Below are 17,698 nucleotides of genomic sequence, written 5' to 3' on the forward strand. Positions count from 1 at the left end.
CAAAGCCCCTTTTCCTCATAAGGTTGGGACCTGGGATCTTTCGGTGGCCCCATTCAGACCATACGGGGATGTTGCCAATTATAAGGAGAAGTTAGGTGTGTTTTTAAGAGTTCCCTTGACGTCACTGCAAAGAAACATAGGTGAAAGCATAATTTCTGGGCCAGATATTATTAATGCCAAGCCTGCCAGGGGAAACCATTGAGCAGATGAGGATACTGAGGGTCAGAGAGGCAAAGGAGCCCGCCCACCTTTGCAGAGCTGGCTGGCAGTGGGGCTGTATCTCCCGCTATAAAGCTGGCATTCCTATGCCCCATTTCCCTGACCCCTGACCCTCTGTTATCTGAGAACACTTGACCCAGAGGCATGACCCTGAGGCTTGTGGGACATGAGCTCTTCCCCAGGAATTTCCAGCATGAAGTGGCTCATCTGATGCGACTTATGGCAATCATACTAGATTTCGGGGACTGCTGGCCCAGCTGGGAAGGGGCCTGGGGTTTTCTGACATAGGTGAATGGCTCAGGACAGCAAGGTCATGGTGAGGTAGAACACGTGACCCCACAGTCCTCCTCCAATGCCCTGGGCATCCATGTGCCCGCTAACCTCCTGGCAGTGGTCTCCAACGGGCAGACCTCAGCTGTGTCCTCTGCCCCCCAGCCTCTCTGCTCCGACTGTTCTTTAATTTTTTAATCTTGCCCTTGGCTTCTGGAACACGCAGGACTACACTTTGCTTCTCATGGGCTTTCTTTCACTTACTTATTATTTCTTGTTTCCATTGTGATTATGCTTTTGCACCTGAGATTTTCATTATAAAGCATATTGAATGCACTTTAGAAGTAGGATATAGAGATTAGACGTAAAGAGAACTTTCCTTTTGTTGTAAAAACACACAAACTCACACACACACACACAACAGCCTTTTATACTTCAGAAAGCCATTTCCTTAGTGAAGCTAAGTGCTCAGGTTTTAGCAGCACAAATATGTAGGATTAATAAAGAAGCTTCCTCCCCCAAGCCAGGTCAATCCATTAAGAGCTAACATTGGGCTTCCAAGGTGCCTCCTCTATTTTGCGGTTTGGCTCGCCCTTCCGAACAATACTGTGAGAGAAAGTAGAGATTACTATTATACCCATTTTTCAGACACGAAATAACAAGTCCGATGTCACAGAGCCAGGACTTGAACCTCAGTCCTGCCGTCTCTTCTTGGCTTCCCTGACGGTCACAGAATCGACACGGAGCCCTGCCTGACCCCCTTCACTTGCCAGTGCCCGCCGCGGCCACGCGGCCACCTTACCTGCTGTGGCCGTAGCTTTCAGGAGCATGGTACATGAAGACATTTCCGCGGGCCCTCCTCGCCCAGTGGCTGGCCATGTCGATTACAGGACAGGTGATAAAGTAGTCCCTGGTCAAATGGGAGCAGAGGAGGGAGTTTAGTTACGCATCATTCTATGGACAACTGCGATGGGGAGAGGCTTCCCCGGGCCAGAGTCCCCTAGACCACCCGGTGCCTCCGCACGGGGCCTGCAGACACCACGCCCTGTCCTTGCACTGCCTACTGTGCCTCTCGCCACAGTTGGCTCCACGGCTGGTGCAGGGTCTGGCCTGGTGTAGGCCGGCAAGGTCACCCAAGGTTATACAAGGAACCCGTGGGGCAAGCATCTTGCTGGTACGTCATTTTTAGAGAATCGGGAACAAAACACTCCAGAGTAAAATTAATACAACATACCCTGGAGCAGAACACAAAATGACTGCACATTTGGAAAGAAGGCAGAAGAAATATCCTCAAAGATATATGATGCCTTTAGACCAGTGGCTCTCAGCTGGGGACACTCCTCCCTCCCAGCAGACATCTGACAAAGTTTGGGGGACATTTCTGGCTGTCACAGCTGTAGATGAAAGTTTTTTCACTGGCATCTAGCAGGCAGGGGCCGGGAAGGCTCCTGAACATCTTACAAAGTCTGGGACGGACCCCTCCACAAGGAATTATCCACCTACAATGTCACAGCGAGGAGGCTGAGAACCCTGTTCTAGATTCCTAAGCCTTCACACTCGTTCCCTCTCTGGGGGTGATGGGAACACATTCCAGAAGCACCAGCTTGCAACAGTGGGTCGTGCGTGGGCTGGTGCTCAAGCTGTGTGTGTAAGAGGCACCAGGCCCGGTCAGAATAAGACAGACCTCAGGCGGCTTGGAACCCACCAGGTTCTGAATCCCAGTTAGCAGTTTCTGAATCTCCTTGACCTTCCCTCTCCTCATCTGAGAAATGGGGCCCACGGGACCCACGCTACAGGGATTTTGTGAAAACCGAGGCTGGTGAGAGCCATGAAAGTCTCTCAGTACAGAAGGTCTGTCCGCCTGTTTTCTGGCTGTGGGGTAGGGGTAGGGCCAGCCATGGGGATCTGGCAGGGCACACGAGGCAGCGATGCTCTCTCTCATGAAGAAGGGGATGGTGAGCAGGCCCAGGCTGGATTCAGACCTGCAGGAAAGAGTCCCACCCTGGCAGCCAGGTGGAGGGGTGCCGCCAAGGAGAGGCAGGGAGGTCACTGCCTGAGCTTGGCAGGAGGCTATGAGGGCCTGAGCCAAGAGGGAACTGGAATCTGCCTCCTCAGTGAAGCCTTCCTTGGTTACCTGCCCTCTCTCTCTCTTCAGTTCCCCCCCCACCCCCACCCCCACCCCGGGCACAGATGTCTTCCAAGCCGGTTAAAGTCAAAGTTGGGGCAAGAATGTAGGTTTCTGAATTTCAGCCCCAAGTTTTCTCACCATCCCGCATCTGAGCCAGGTGCGGGATTGAGTGATGAGCCTCGCAGCATCTAGAACTTGGACGTCTGCGAGCTCTTAGGATCCAGTCTGGGGCTGGGCCTCTAGAAATAGCTGTTGGCTGCATGGCTGGAAACAGGTCTCCAGTAGAGGCAAAATTAAAGCCTTTCTGGTCGCCAAGATCCCAGGGGGAGGGACCACGTTTTATTCTGAGCTAGTGACGCTGGGATTGGAAACCACAGGCTCCCGGGTGGGGACACCACACTGGGCAGGGGGTCTCGACACCCTTCAAACCATCCCTTCGCAGCACACGGCAGGTGCATCCGTGACCCCAGCCCTGGGGCAGCAGGAGCCCGCGCCCTCCCCGCTCACCGAGTGGCGTTCTCCAGGGCCCGGGAGAAGGAGGCATAGTCATCCGTGGAGTGCTCCAGGGAGTAGTACCACGTGGCCGCCGCCCGGACGCTGGCGTCCGCGTCCTCACCACCCAGAGAATTCTGCAGCGCCTGGTAAAAGGCTGTTTTGCTACTGGTCCGGCCTTGACTTTCCTCAAATTGCTTTAAAATAAGACATGGAAATGCCCAGTCAGCTTCTGAAGGGCTGCAGTCAGTCTCCCTCGGACCCTTGCTCTAGAAGTCTCTCCCTGGGAATCCGGGGGACGTGGTGGTCACACAGGGACGCTGGAGCCAGGCTACCCGGGTTCGAATCCCCGCTCCACCTGTCCTAGCTGTGTGACCTTTAACAGGTGGCGGGGCTCTCCGCGCCTGCCTCTCCCTGCCTGAAAACAGGTGACTCCACGTGGGCTCACAGTGAGGACCAAAAGGGCTAACACACGCCGAGTACTTGAAGTGGTGGCCGGTACTCCGTAAGTGGTCAGTAAACACAGGCCGTTACGGCCGGCTGGTGCGGGTCACCCCGGGCTTGATCCCTTAGCTTCTCAGCCGGCCCGACAGCTGGTTTCCTCGCGAGAGCGAACTCCAGTTTCCTCCAGCGACGCGAGCCGTCGCCAGGCGATTGCTTCCTGCGCATGTTCTCCGTGATGGGCCACCTCGGCCGGCTGCGAGCCGGGCTGGGGAAGGAGCTGGGCACAGGCTGGTGCAGCTCCCTGCTCTCACGAGGCCTCGGGTTTTGGAGGGCAGAGGTGGGAAGGAAGCAGTTTCCCGGGATCCCCGTGCTCCGAAGAGCAGGCCCACAGAAGGAGGGCGGGGCCGGTTTTCCTGGAGTGGTTAGGGGACGAGTGTCCACATGGCGCTAGCTCGCTTGCTTGCTGTCCCTCTCTCTCTTCCCTCCCTCCTTCCCTTCTTTTTCCCTCCTCCCTCCGTCTGTCCTTTTCTCCTTCCTTGTCCCAACATTCTTGTTCTCTGCACTGGGGCACTCTTGGGGGACCATCTGCCTCCCCCAGGACTCAGTTTCCTCATTTCTGAAGACAAGGGGCAGCAGAGAGTAAGACATGCAGCTCTCAAGTGTGAGGCCCAGGCCCCAGGGCCCTTGCTCGGTCCTATCACGGGTGTTCACCTATTTCTAGGCTCTTATGCCAACAGCATGACATGCTCATCAAGACATCCTGGCCTGTTTAAATTGTTTTTCTAAACCTTTCCAAACACACAGGACGTGCGATTAGAATTCGAGGTGTGGGTATGATCAGGAAGCAACCTCTCCCGCCTGAGACATTCTTTCAGCCGACGCGGGTGGGCTCACGTAGGAGAGGCCAGACCAGTTGATAGAGTATTTAGTCCAGCCGTGTGCGTGGGCTCAGGAGAGGCTAAGGGGAGCGGAGGATCACTTAAATTCTATCTGTAACCTGTGTTTCTTGGAAAAAGATCTGAAGCAACTATGGCAAAATACTAGTATCTGCTAAAAACGAAGAGTGAATACAATAGCCGTCATTCTATCGATGACCACCAAGTACTGATGACCGTGATCTACAGTCAGAAAGACAGTTTATAGCTCCGAACCCAGGCGCGCGCCCACAGAGGCCTGGAACAATGTTCGGGAAGGACATTCATGCTCGTGGCTCTTCCCATGTCTGCCAGAGCCGAGTGTTTCTACGCGAGTTCCTGTTCGAGTCTGAGCTGTTCAGAATGCATTGGCTGACTTCACAACCTACTAGTAGTTCAGGGGAAAAACTGCATTATATTATTTGCTGTCCTTTTCTGAGGGTTCAGAATATTTTATAACAGAAGTATGAGAAATCGTGCACGTATCTCCAATTATTGCCAAACATTGACCATGCCTGTTTTACTGAAGTATCAAAATCACATGTGGATTAGGAAACTGGATTGAATCAGTGCCAAATTCCAACGCCGCGTACATCGAAAGAGCTGAGCACAGTTCTGGGCACATGGGCAATAGAGGTGAGGACTACCGGGCCAGGGCAGGGGAGGCCGGCACACACTCGCGATGCCATGCTCCGTCCCCAGATGCTGTTGGTGTCTGCTTGTCTACAGCTCCAGAAGGACCATGCGGCAAAAGGGGCACATGGGGTACAGTACGGGGCTAGGCACCTAGTCACAGCTGGTGCTCAGCAAACGTGCCAGGCAGATGATTGGTGGAGACACTAGGCTCCAGAGACAGGATACGGTCCTTGCAAGGGGACCCCAGAGCCAAACCTCTCGGGCTCAGATCCCAGAGCTGGAGGGACCTGGGCTTGGATGCTAGCTTTGCCCTTTATTAGCTGTGTGACCTTGGGCAAGTTACTGAGTCTCCCTGGGCCTTCGTTTTCTCCTCTGTAAAATGGGCACAGGAATATTACCCTCTTCATAAAACTGTCATGAGGCGAGATGACATGACTACTACCAATTTCTCAGCCTGTGTGTTACCGTTGCCCAATGTTTGTAGACGCAATATTGTGCCCAGGCCAGAGGGGTCAGGGAAGCCCCTGTCTAAAGGCCTCATCAATGCTGTTCCCATCAGTTGTGGGTCCAAACCCTGGGAACTCCTCTTCCCTATACCTGCGGCAAAATGATTGGCCCTACCTAAAGGGTAGAGCCCCTACACAAGTTCCTTGGAAACTATTTTCACAATGAGGTGGGGTTTTTTTTGTTTGTTTGTTTGTTTTGTTTTTTGGTTTTTGTTTTTTCCCCCCTAAGATATTATTTATTTATTTGACAGACAGAGATCACAAGTAGGCAGAGAAGCAGGCAGGACGGGGTGGGGAAGCCGGTTCCCTGCTGAGCAGAGAGCCTGATGCGGGGCTCGATCCCAGGACCCTGAGATCACGACCTGAGCCAAATGCAGAGGCTTTAACCCACTGAGCCACCCAGGAATCCCAGTGAGGTGGTTTTTAAGAGTGGCAGGGCCCTGAGCCCAGGCGTGGCTAGAAATTCCTCCACCATAGCTGTAAGCAGTTGCCCAGCTAGGGAGCCGGAGGGAAGGCCCGGTTTTGTCTCCCGCGAGACTCTGGCTGCTTTCACATTTCCCAGGGATCTGAGCCCGGCTGAGAGCAGCCAGGGCGCGGCCTCGCTGGCTGGTGGACATTCTGGAGATGGCTGGCGTGTGGTCCCCAGCCGCGGGGAGCACATGGGAATGCAAAGGGGGCCCAGCAAGAGCCACATCTCTTCATTCTTGGCCAGGACCAAAGCACAGATGCTGTTGCGAGTTTAATTAGAGAGTCAGCAGGAGGGATGGGGCCGTCACATGACGCCAAGCACCGACTTCCACAAGCTGTAATTACAGGCACAATCCGCCGAGGAAGCGGGCTCGCTACAGGCTGGGCTGCGTTAAGGGCCATCAGGAACCCACAGTCTTCTTTGTGTGCGTGTGTTTAAGGGACCGCCATTAATAGGTCCTACCGAACAGTTCGAGCACATAGGAAACTCTTGAGGCCACGGTCTGGATGCCTCATCGCCTGGTGCACGGAGCACTGGGTCTGTGTTTGAGAGATGCAGGTTCGAACCTGGCTCCGGTGTGTGACCTCGGAAGACTCACGGCCGTCCATAAATTTGCTCAGGAAATATTCCTCTCTGTGCCTGGGCTTGACGTTGGAGTCAAGTGAACTCACGGTTACTGAGGGGCTGCCGCCCACGGGTGACAATCCATATTCCTTCTCTCTCTCCTCTAGCCAGCAAATTATTGAAAATAAATGCCCTTATGTTCACTGCAGGGTTGACAGACATGATGGAAAGTGCTTAGCTGGAAGGTCTTTACCTTCCACTCACGATTTCATGCAACAGACGTCTATCGAGTGCCCACATTTGCCAGGACCAAGTGGTGGCGTTTGGGATGCTTCAGGGAACAATACAAGGGAACAATACAAGTTCAATTCTCTGCCCTTTGGGGACTTCCGGTAGAGCTGGAGAGCCCGACATGGATACACGGCAAATTTTGTAACACAGAACGTTTGGTGGTGATAAGTTTGGTGGTGATAAGTTTGGTGGTGATAAGGGTGTGACACAGACAAGGCCGCAGGGCAGGGAAGGGGACTGGGGGTGCTGGTCCGTGAGGGTTGAAAACGTAGAGGGGATCATCAGGGCAGGCCGTGGAGGACAGTTGAGCCAAGACGCGGGGAGGTGGGAGTTAGGGTGAGGACAGGCGGGTGAGTAAGGGAGGAGGCCAGTGTGGCCAGTGCAGGACAGAGGAGCCAGAGGTGGGGCAGAGGGGATGGAGAGATGAGCAGCTGGCACGGCCCCACGCTGCTGTGCCTCAGGAGGGGCCAGGTGAAGGGTCCTCCATCGTGGTCTGCGGGTGTCGCCTGCCGGAGATGGGGGTCCATGTGGGGGAGAAGCAGAACAGCCATCTGCCAGGTGTCCTTGAGTCGGTGCCACCTGTTCTGGGGCCCCAGTAAGAAGCCACTAGCCACTGCTGCCTACTGGTTCCTTCTACCACTGCAATCCCATGATGAGGCTTCAAACCCCAAGGCGATCCTCAGAGCTCCCCCCGCACCCACACGGCTGGCCCTCTTAGTCTTAGAGAAATGCCCATCTGGAGCCTTTCCCGAATTCCCTCCTTCTTTTTGGACTGAGGGACCCCCTTCTTTCCCCTGAGGCTGAGGCCCCCCTGCCCAGAGCTCTGGGACCCTCTGCACTTCTTCGTTGGCATCACCAGGCAAATCCTCTCTTGTAGGAGCCGTGGTGTGCAGCTCTCCGTGAGTCCGCCCCCACCGAGAGCTAAATGCCGACGGGTGTCCCCACCCACCCGGGTGGGGTCTGTCTGCCAGACCACCGGGTGTCTGTCTGCCTCACCTTGGCGTTGCCGGCTCTGGGCTGCACACTCAGGAAGCGTGCCCACGCAGCCAACTGGCTCCTGCCCTCTCCCCACCCACGCACCCGCTCCAGGGTCGCTGATGTTACCCCTTGACCCACCCCGGGCAGCGGCGGCGCTGTCCCCCCGCCCCGTCCTGGCTCTCTTCCCCCACTCAGCTCGACGACCCTCTCGTCTCCTTTTCCCTAACCGACTCTGCTTCAGGCTCATTTATGGAATCTTCCTGCCGTCTTGTCTCTTCAAATGCCATTTCTGCCCCTTCTCTTGCCCTTCCTTCCAGACATGCGGAGAGGTGGTACCGTCTCTCCCCTTGGTGTTCATAATGGCTGGTAGGTTGTTGAATTCTAAATCTCCATTCAGCCTCAACCTCGGTCCCACACATCCAAACCTCTGCCGGCTCCTGGGCACCCCTCTCGTCCCTCGAACTCAACGTGAGTCCAATTTAACTTCGTCATCTACATGTGCTCTTCCCCAGGTCCAGAACCTTCCTTGGCTGTTTTCCTATCCCCAATTACTAGGCCAGGAGCCGGCCATCTGATTAAAAGAGACACTTGCTGACCCCTCCTACTTCCACCTTCCCCAGCATGCTAGTGCACCCCAGTCCCGAGGGTCCCCCCCCAGCACGTCTTAACCACCATCCTATCCACTCTTCCTGCCCTATCCTTGCTCGTGCTTTCGTCAGCTTCTATCCCATCCTGGGGCAGAAACACGGATACCACCTCTGGCAGGTGGGCATTTGGGGAGAAGTGTACACAGCAGGTCCCTGAGTAATTTTTGTTCATTGGTTACTCTTAAAGTTACACAGAATGGTTATGACATCAGAGGTTTGAGAAGAAGAGACCCAGAGTAGAATCCCCAAAGGGAAAAAAGAGGCATCCTTCCAGAGTTCACCTGATTCTTACAAACCTGTATGGAGAGATGCATGAATTAATGAAAGCCCCCAGAAGTCTCTAGAGCTCTGAGGTGGACAGAAACACTCATTTGCTCACTGAATGAACGTAAATTAGAGGCCCCCGGGGCCAGCAACTGGGAATCCAAAATGAACACGACACGGCTCTTGCCGTGGAACACAGCTGCTAAAGTCCGAGGGGCGACTCATCGGGGAGTAATCTGCCCCCTCGCAAACTGCTTGAGGGTTTGCATCTGATGCCGCTGATGGCGCAGAGGGTTCCGGAAGCACCGTGGCCATTTCCACACTCCCCAGGCTCCGCGCCTCATCAGTCTTCCCTCCCTTTCACTCTACTGAGGGGCCCTCATCGTCACCCATGTCCAATCAGGCCTGCAGCCCCACCTCTGCCCTCGGCTCACTCCACCCTCAATGACATCAGACGTTTGACCTCTGTTTCCCTTCAGAAATACTCTTTTCTTGGCTTTTGTGACATCAGATTTTCCTTTTTTTTTTTTTTTTTTTCCCAGATCTGTACCTACAGCTCTGACCTTTCTCCTAAATTCTCACCATGAGTACCCAACTGCCAATCCAAGGTTTATCCCAAATCCAGTCATTTCTTGCCATTACCATGCCTTCAATTCTTATTTAACTCATTAGCTTACTCCTTGGACCTTCCAATACAGGGCCATCTGGTCTCTGCTTCCTTTGTTACCTCTCCATAGTCAACTCCATGTTGCCAGAATGCTCTTTTTTTCTTTCTTTTTTTTTTTTAAATATTTTATTTATTTATTTGATAGGCAGAGATCACAAGTAGTCAGAGAGGCAGGCAGAGAGAGAGAGAGGAGGAAGCAGGCTCCCCGTTGAGCAGAGAGCCCGATGTGGGGCTCGATCCCAGGACCCTGAAACAATGACCTGAGCTGAAGGCAGAGGCTTTAACCCACTGAGCCACCCAGACGCCCCCAGAATGCTCTTTTTAAAAAAGATAAATCAAGATAATCACTTTCTAGAGTAAAACATTCTAGTGACTGTGCCCTACATGTAGAACAGAATCATTCTCCTAATGCTGATGAGACCTCATCCAATGGGTCACCTCCAGTGCATCCCACTTCCTCTGCTCCACCTCCTCCATTACCCACAGTGTTTCCTAGCCCTCTGGCTTTCTATGTCCCCCAGACAAGCCCTGCCACAGGGCCTTTGCGCTAGCTCGTCACCCAGATCTTCCCAGAACTGGCCCTGCCTCATCATTCAGGTCTCAGTCCTCCCTGCCAAGGTGCCTTGGATTCATGTTTCCATTCTCTCCAGCACTTTTCAAGATCTGAAATTTTTTTAAGAGATTTATTTTAAAGAGAGAGTGCTTGTGCATGTTAAGGTGGGAGAGAGTGTGGGGGAGGAGCAGACGGAAAGAGAGAATCTCAAGCTGACTCTGCACTGAGCACAGAGCCTGATGTGGAGCTCGATCCCAGAGCTTTGAGATCATGACCTGAACCAAAACAAAGAGTCAGACACTTAACCAACTGAGCAACCCTGGCACCCCTCAAGATTTGAAATTCTTAATGTACTTGCTCATACATCACGGTCCGTGTCCTCTCACTGGAACGTGAACTCCACAAGCCAGGAGCCATATCTGTTGGGGTTCCGACCTTCCCCCTACAGCCTAGAGAAGAGCCCCTCAATAAGTACAGGTTGGGCCTGCGCACAAACCAATGCATGGACCGCTCCTGCCTCTTCTTTATCACAGATGTCACGGGGCGAACTTCTCCATCCCACACAGCAGGCCCAGTTATGGGCCTCCCATAACTTTAGGGCTCTCAAAAAAAATGTGTTTCAATTTCTTTTATGACCCGAAGAAAAAATAAATGTCATCATAGTGAATTGGTAAGAATGAATCCAGCTTGCCTCCCATTCATCTTTACCCGTGCAGTCATAAAATATTTTTACTATGCGGGGGGTGTGGTAAGTCAGCCCCACCAATCTCTGACTTTCTCTGAATGGAGCATGATAACCCCACCTGGTGGGGCCACAGCACATGTAGGCGAGACACCCTGTGTGAGTCCGGGAGCCACAGCGCTAGGGTGGGGGGGCTTGCAGTGTTGCAGGGTGGCCCGGAGCCAGGGACCCGACGGGGCTCCCTGGTGTTGGGACCTGTCTCCTTTGCCTAGAAGCCTCCTGATCCCACAGCAGGAGACAAGCAGGGCTGGTCTCTCTGCGCCCACCGAAGGATAAAAGAACTGCAGCTCAGACTGGGTAAGCAACTTGCCTGAATTGACTGAAGCTGGGATTTGAGATCCGTTTTTCTGATTCCAGGTTGCGGGCTCTCCACGGGGCCCCCGTCATGCCCGGCAGGGGTCCAGACCCTAACACCCACCCGCCCAAGTGCCTCTTTTCGGGGAAATGGTGTGTGCTCGCCGGGACTCCTGCAGGCTCCTCTGCTATCATCTGTCACCAAAGGCTTGATTTTCCTGTGCTGGGGCTGGTGCCAGAGCCTCAGGCTGCCAGGTGCTGCTTCCAACCCTCAGACGGGCTGCCTTCCCCTCCCCGCTCCCCGAAGGGCCCCCACTCCACCTGCTCCTGGACGGGGCCAGCTCCTGCCCAAGCTCGGGGCACAGTGGTGGCGCTGTTTCTGATTTTTTCTCGCCTTCCTTGGAGATCCTTGTGCTTGGAGGGGAAGGCAGAACAGTGCATCTTGGAACAAATCTGCTTTTGATCATGCAAATTAATGCCCGGTTAATGTAGGCAGACTGTCAGTTTCACCAGTTAGAAAGAGCGAGAGAGGAGAGAGAGGAGAAAAGAGGGGAAAAAAAAATCCCTACCACCGCGACTGATGAATTTCAACAGAAAGCTGCTACTTCAGGAAATAAGATCATTCTCCGAGAGCAGAGGCTTTCCAGGCATCTCAGGCGGCCGTGATGCTCCACGGGTATGTTGTTAACTTTGCTGGTGTCATTAGGACAGTGTGTGTGGACCCACGCCGGCCTGGGGTGGAAGGTGGCTGAGGGTCTTCACAGGGACTGGCTAGAAGCCCTGCCTGCCCACCCTCCTTGGTCTGTGGGATTCGGTGGGTCTCTGTTGAAGTCATGGGTGGGTCCAGGGGCTCCCTTGGTTGGGGGTAGCCATGCCTACTGCTCCTGTGACTTCCCCCGGGAAGCCGGATGGTGTGTGTCGGTGGGTTGGGCTCTGGATGGCAGGAAGGCAGAGCTGGCATACGGAAAAAGCATGTGTGTGTGTCTGCCACAATTTGGAAAACTGGCTCAGGTCAGGCGAGGTGATTCAGTGGTTGTACATCCTTTGTATTCCTGCTTTCCCTGGAGAAGTCCCTGGATCAGGGACAATCATTTTGGACACTAATTCTAGTAATACCTAAAAGACCTAGGTGAAAAACTAGTATTTATTGAGCACGTACTATCTGCCAGACACGGCCTCATATATGATTTCACCCAACATCTTAAGGAGGATATGGACTAGTAATTTCCCAATTTTACAGATAAAGAAATTAAGGCTCTGGTTGTGGGGAACCCAGATGCTCTCGCTTGCTTGGAGGATGGGGTCCTGGTTAGTTCTTTCATCCCTGTGACCCTCCTGCTGGTGAGGCCACTGCGGTTTCAGCCCCTCACCCACCCCAAGTGCCTCTTGAGGCCCCACACTAACATGTCTGTCTTTCCATCTAGTGTTTGTCAAACTGTATTTTAGTTATTTACTTCTGCTCATTTCTCTTCTCCTTGCCTGACTGTGAGCTCCTTGAGGGCAGGGATTGAATGTGTACTTGTACCCAAACACCCAGGTTGGTCTCTGGCACATAGTAAGTGGACTCAGTGAGTGTTGCATGACTAAACACAGTGGTCTTGGTGTGGGGAAAACGTGGGTGACACCTGCTCTAGCCTGCGGTGGTTTTCTGTGAGGTCCTGCTTCCCCGCACAAATGGCCAGGAGGAGCTAGGCGGACGTGGAAGAATTCAGGAGAAGGAATCGCTGGGATGGAGGCCATCGGGGCTGTGCCATCCTGGGGCTCCCCTCAGCTAACGGTAGCTGGATCGAGGTACACCAAACCTTCTGGGGAAAATGGAGAAACTCACAAACCCAAGTCTGAAGGAGGGTTGTGAGCAGGCTGAGGCAAGGCAAAGCACCCTAGGGGGACACAAGAGCAGGGTGTTTAATACTGTGTGTGGAGGGGCAGCTGGTAGCCGGGCTCCCGCTTATGTGTTGACATGACAGTGTTGTGATCCTGTGTTGGCCGGGATTCTGAGGACACCTCTGGGCCACAATTGTATCTGGGAGGGGACAGGGTGGCCCTGGTGCATTTGCCCCACCTGTTCTAAGGTTTAGCACACATGGGGCTGGGAGCAAAGCTTCCCATTTGGAGCCAAAGGATCTGCAGTGGAGGCTTGGCTTTGCAAGTGACTAGTTGTATGACCTTGGGACAATCGTGAAACCTCCAGAAGCCTTTTTCTTTCATAAAATGGTGGTAAATACGAGTTCATGGGCATCTCCTTCCCAGGGTCCTTGTTGAGGGAGAATGGAGGTGGGATTGTGAGACCCTTCACACACAGCAGCCCTCGTTTTAGCTGTGTTTGTGACCCCAAGAGTACCTCAAGACTCGTGGGTGGGTGGGGAGCTCCTGGAGGAAGGACCTGGCTCTTCCCAGAGGGCCACAGCCGAAAGACGATGCCGTGGACTTGGATCCAGGAGTTAGATCTGGATTTGAATTCTTCTCTGTCTCTGAACTGCTTTCCCAGCTGAATAGATCACAGGTCACAGATCATAGGGTTGTTTGGGATGAATTATTTCCTTGAAGATTCCTAGGTTAGATTCTGACACACATTCAGGTTCCCCTAATTTCATTCTTTCAATCTAATGAGGAGTCATTGAGCCCTTACTGTAGACTGGACACTTTCCTAGCACCAGAGATAAAGCAGAACGCGAAACTGATAAAACAGAGCTCATGGGCCTCACATTCTATTTGGGGAAGAAACACAACAGACAAATAAATGTATAGTATGTCAGGGGCATAAGCGCTAAGGACGGGGAGCAGGGTGAGGGGGAGAGAGAACACTGGGAATATGTCTCCCTTTATATCTGGAGGGTCAAGCAAGTACCCTGAAGAAGCAGACCCTGAAAACATGAGACAGTGAGTTATCTGGAGAACATTCTAGAAGAGGGAACAGCACATGCCAAGATGCTAAGATGGGAACATGCTCAGCATATTTGAGGAACACCAAAGTGATCAGTTGGGATTAACCACACTTAGTGGGGGAGGGGGATAGCAGGCGGTGGGGTCAGAGGGCAAACAGAAGCCAATCAAGTAATGGTCACTGTCGGGACTACGGCTTCCCCTCTGCAGAAGCTGAGGCCACCGGGCTTTGAGTAGGGGAGTGACAGGATCTGACACAAGGTAGAGGGATGGCTCTGTCCATGGTGGTCTCGCAGATGATGGGGGTGCAGGGAGCTAGTTGGGGAATGATCCCGGAGAAAGAGGACAGCATGGCTCAGGGTGATGGCCGAAGAGGTGGTGAGGCTGGACGGATCCCGGGGGCACGTGGAAGATGGAGCCAGCCAGTTTTGCTGACGCAGTGCTGGTAGGGTGGAGGCGAGCAGAGTCACGATGACCATTCGCTGCAGCCCTGCTTGCAGAAGCAGGACTCTGTTTACTGAGAAGAACTCAGCAGAACACACGGGTTGGGCCGGGGCGCAGGAGAACCAGCAGTCCCTTCCGGATGTTAAGAGCAGGAAGCTATGAGACGTCTCAGTGAAGAGGGCAAATAGACTGGGTCAAACCAATCTAGAGTTCCAGGGCAAAGCCAGGCTGGAAGTATAAAGCGCTGAACAGGGATCTGTTCAGGAGACATCAGCACGTAATGGCACTGGAGTTCTGGCTCTGGCTTCAAATTCAGCCGTCACTACTCCCTGTCCCCTCTCAGTTCCCCCCCGAGCAGCACCCAGATGGGTTCTTGGCAGGACGCAGGCTCACAAAGCCACACAGTGGCTGGACTAGCACTAGTTCAAAAGAGAATGAGCGGAGAAGGGAAGCAAGAGAGGAAGGCTCTGACCAGGAGTAAAGAGGACCTGGGGGCCTCTGCCCCAGGACCGGGGTTTGGATAACAACCGTGGGACAGGGCCAGCCCTCGCTCCACCATGTCCTCCTGGCGCCTTCCCTATGCTGGTGCCAGACCTGAGGGCACATGTTCCCAGCCGTGCCCTGGTGTGGGTAGCGAGCAACTCCGCCATCTTTCCTCGAAAGTGCACTGAGGAAACCTCTATTTGAAAGCCTCGGCAGGGAAGTCAATGAAAGGAATGAAAATACATTGCTGAGGAGGGATCCCAGTTCTCTGGATCCAGACTCCTGGCTGGGGGGCTCAGAGATTCAAGACAGAGCTGAGAGACTCCCAAACACGCTGCAGGAAGACCAAGGTGGCCGCATGGCCATGCAACCCCCTTACAATGGGCTGGCATAATCAGATGCTACAGACTGGGGCCAGCACAGCCCCAAATCCGCTGGTAAGAGCCCCTCCCCCGCCACTGTCCCAGAGCTGCAGATGGCGGGGTACGGAAACTAGCTGCTCCCACCTGCCCAGGATGATCCCCAGCCTCCTGGGAGTAGAAAAGTAGCCCTTCCTCTCTCTAAAGTCGGAGAGGCTGGGATGAATTGTTAGCCCACAGTCCAAAGAATCCGAGCTGCAAGCCTATATTCTCTTCCGCACAAAGTTCCCCACATCCCTGCAGGCCAACGTAAGATGAGCTGCTGCATATGGGAAAGGGTCCAGGGTAAGTGGCTGTTCCTTCCTCTGCTGCCACGCTGCAGGGCCCCTTCTCCAGCGTGGCGTGTGTGGAGGGGGCAGCGTAAATCTTTAAACATTCATTTCTCTTTCGTGCTTTAAATCTGTTTTGTTTTCATGAATCTTTCATAGCAATTCAGCATCTTAGCACAGGAGTACACATGTATATATTTAGGCTTAAATTATGAAGGGTTAGATCAAACGCCATTCAAAGACCCGTTACTTTAGAGAAGAGAGGCCCAGGGCTCATGGTGAAGAAGGGGCATCTTTTCAGTGCTCCCCGAGAGTCAGTCTGGTTCAATAATTCAGTTACAGCCCCTTGCACTTGGGGCTGTGTTGTATGTGGGCACTCGGCAGGGAAACAGAGATGGATCAGATGGAGACATTCTTTCTCAGCTGGACAGAAGCTAATGACTGTGTTCTACTCTACACCAAGCCCCCCAACACACACACACACACACACCCCACTTTCTCTATGTATCTACACATGCATGCGTACATTATAGGTAACATAAGAGCATATATATATGACTTACGCATATATGCCTAAGGAGTGCTATCAGTAATACCCTTTTTCATGCTGCTAAACCTTCTGAGATAGTCAACGTTAATGCTTGCTGTACAAACTCCCACACTATAACCCTTTCACAAAGAAACATAAAATTATGCACATTTACATATTTACAGATGGATACAGGCTGGTTGTTTAAGAAAATATGGATGCCACCTTAATTTCACAACTCCTCTGCATTCTTGGTTTTTGTTTTCCATTTAGCAACATGTCCTCGGCATCCCTCGAGCCCGTAGCGATGGATCCATTTGCCCCTTTCACCATCTGCGTAATATTTAATAGTTTGTGTGTAGCCCAACCTTGTTCGCCATTGATCTGTTAATGCCCATTTGGGTTGCTTCCAACATTTGCCACAATAATTCATGCTGTGATAAATACTCTTGTGACATATATCATGTCAAAGTGGAGTGTTTATTGCTGTAAGACAGATTCCCCGAAGTGAGACATGTTACCGGAGGGAACAGGATAATGCAAGGCCATGCTGGATCCTGGGAGGCTGCGGGGATGATTTCTTTAATTCCAGCCAAGCTACCTTCTAGTCAATAGAGCTGGACAGAGCCCCATGCTGAGTGTGAGTGTCGGCTCCCTGCGGGTCACGCGCTGCACCTACCATCCCAGGTCTGACGACTTAAAGGATTTGTTAAGAGCAGCCTGACAAGGACAGGTGGCTGGTAGGAAGCAGACCAGAGGAGAGCGTGCTTACAACTTTCTCCCACTTTGCTGTATCTCGGAGCAGCCACGAGAAGTCGCCTTTGTCGGCTAGGGGGTATGACCCCTGCCCAGTTCTCCTGGGGAAGAAACCCAGCACGGGGTCTGGCTGTCCTGGCCAGGACTGGAAGAGGGTGCCACCTCAGCCACACTCTCAGTGAGACAATCATCCTTCAAGGGGCAGGGGCGTCCACTGCCTGGAACCCCGAAGCTCACAGAGCTCCTTGGTCAGGCTCTGCACGCCGCTTTCCTCGGTGATTCACACACAGGTAGAGTTGTGGATGTGGGGTGAAGGTGTCTGTGTTGTTCACAACCTTGCACGAGTCTCAGGTCTGAAACACCTCCCCCCATTACCATCTCCTGAGCTCCTTCTAGAGCCTTTGTACTCACTAGTGTTTTAGAGATAGTTTTGTCAATGAGCGGGTCAGTCAAGGGCTCTGGACCAAGGTCAGACTTTGAGGTCCTGAGCCACTGGGGCCCAGCCAGCAGGGGACCTCTGCAGCTGCTGGCTGCTTACCTTCACGGCTTTCGCTCTGTTGATGAGTCCATCATCCTGAGAACTCCCAATCAGCAGCTCGACCTTCACCCTTGGAGTCCTCTGAAGTGCTCTGGCTGGAGCCTCTCGGAGGTACCAGCCGTCAACCACAGGACCCCAGTAGTGGAAAGGGCCACTCACGGCCAGGAGCTACATGGGGGCAAAGAGATGTCGTTACATGGATGTTATCCTCCTTTTTAAATGGTTCTGCAAGAATCAGTTGCACGGCTTCGCTTAATCAGGTTTCAACCGTAATGAGCGCTATTGCCTATTATCCATCT

General features: G+C 53.2%; 2 protein-coding genes across 2 annotated transcripts in view; one reads left to right on the forward strand and one right to left on the reverse strand.

The window, feature by feature from the left end:
* The window catches only part of TG (thyroglobulin), a gene marked incomplete at its 5' end in the record, with an annotated part of 236,556 nt that overhangs the window by 16,415 nt on the left and 202,443 nt on the right, over positions 1–17,698 (reverse strand). Inside the window, 3 exons of the mRNA XM_082719073.1 lie at positions 1,292–1,399; positions 3,125–3,306; positions 17,400–17,567. Coding sequence (XP_082575199.1) covers positions 1,292–1,399; positions 3,125–3,306; positions 17,400–17,567 — 458 coding nt within the window. The remainder of the gene's footprint in view (positions 1–1,291; positions 1,400–3,124; positions 3,307–17,399; positions 17,568–17,698) is intronic.
* SLA (Src like adaptor) overlaps positions 1–17,698 on the forward strand; it is an 81,823-nt gene that overhangs the window by 9,011 nt on the left and 55,114 nt on the right. The gene's annotated exons all lie outside the window — the stretch shown is intronic.

Source organism: Mustela nivalis (genome assembly GCF_964662115.1).
Source record: "Mustela nivalis genome assembly, chromosome: 2".
Classification (NCBI taxonomy): domain Eukaryota; kingdom Metazoa; phylum Chordata; class Mammalia; order Carnivora; family Mustelidae; genus Mustela; species Mustela nivalis.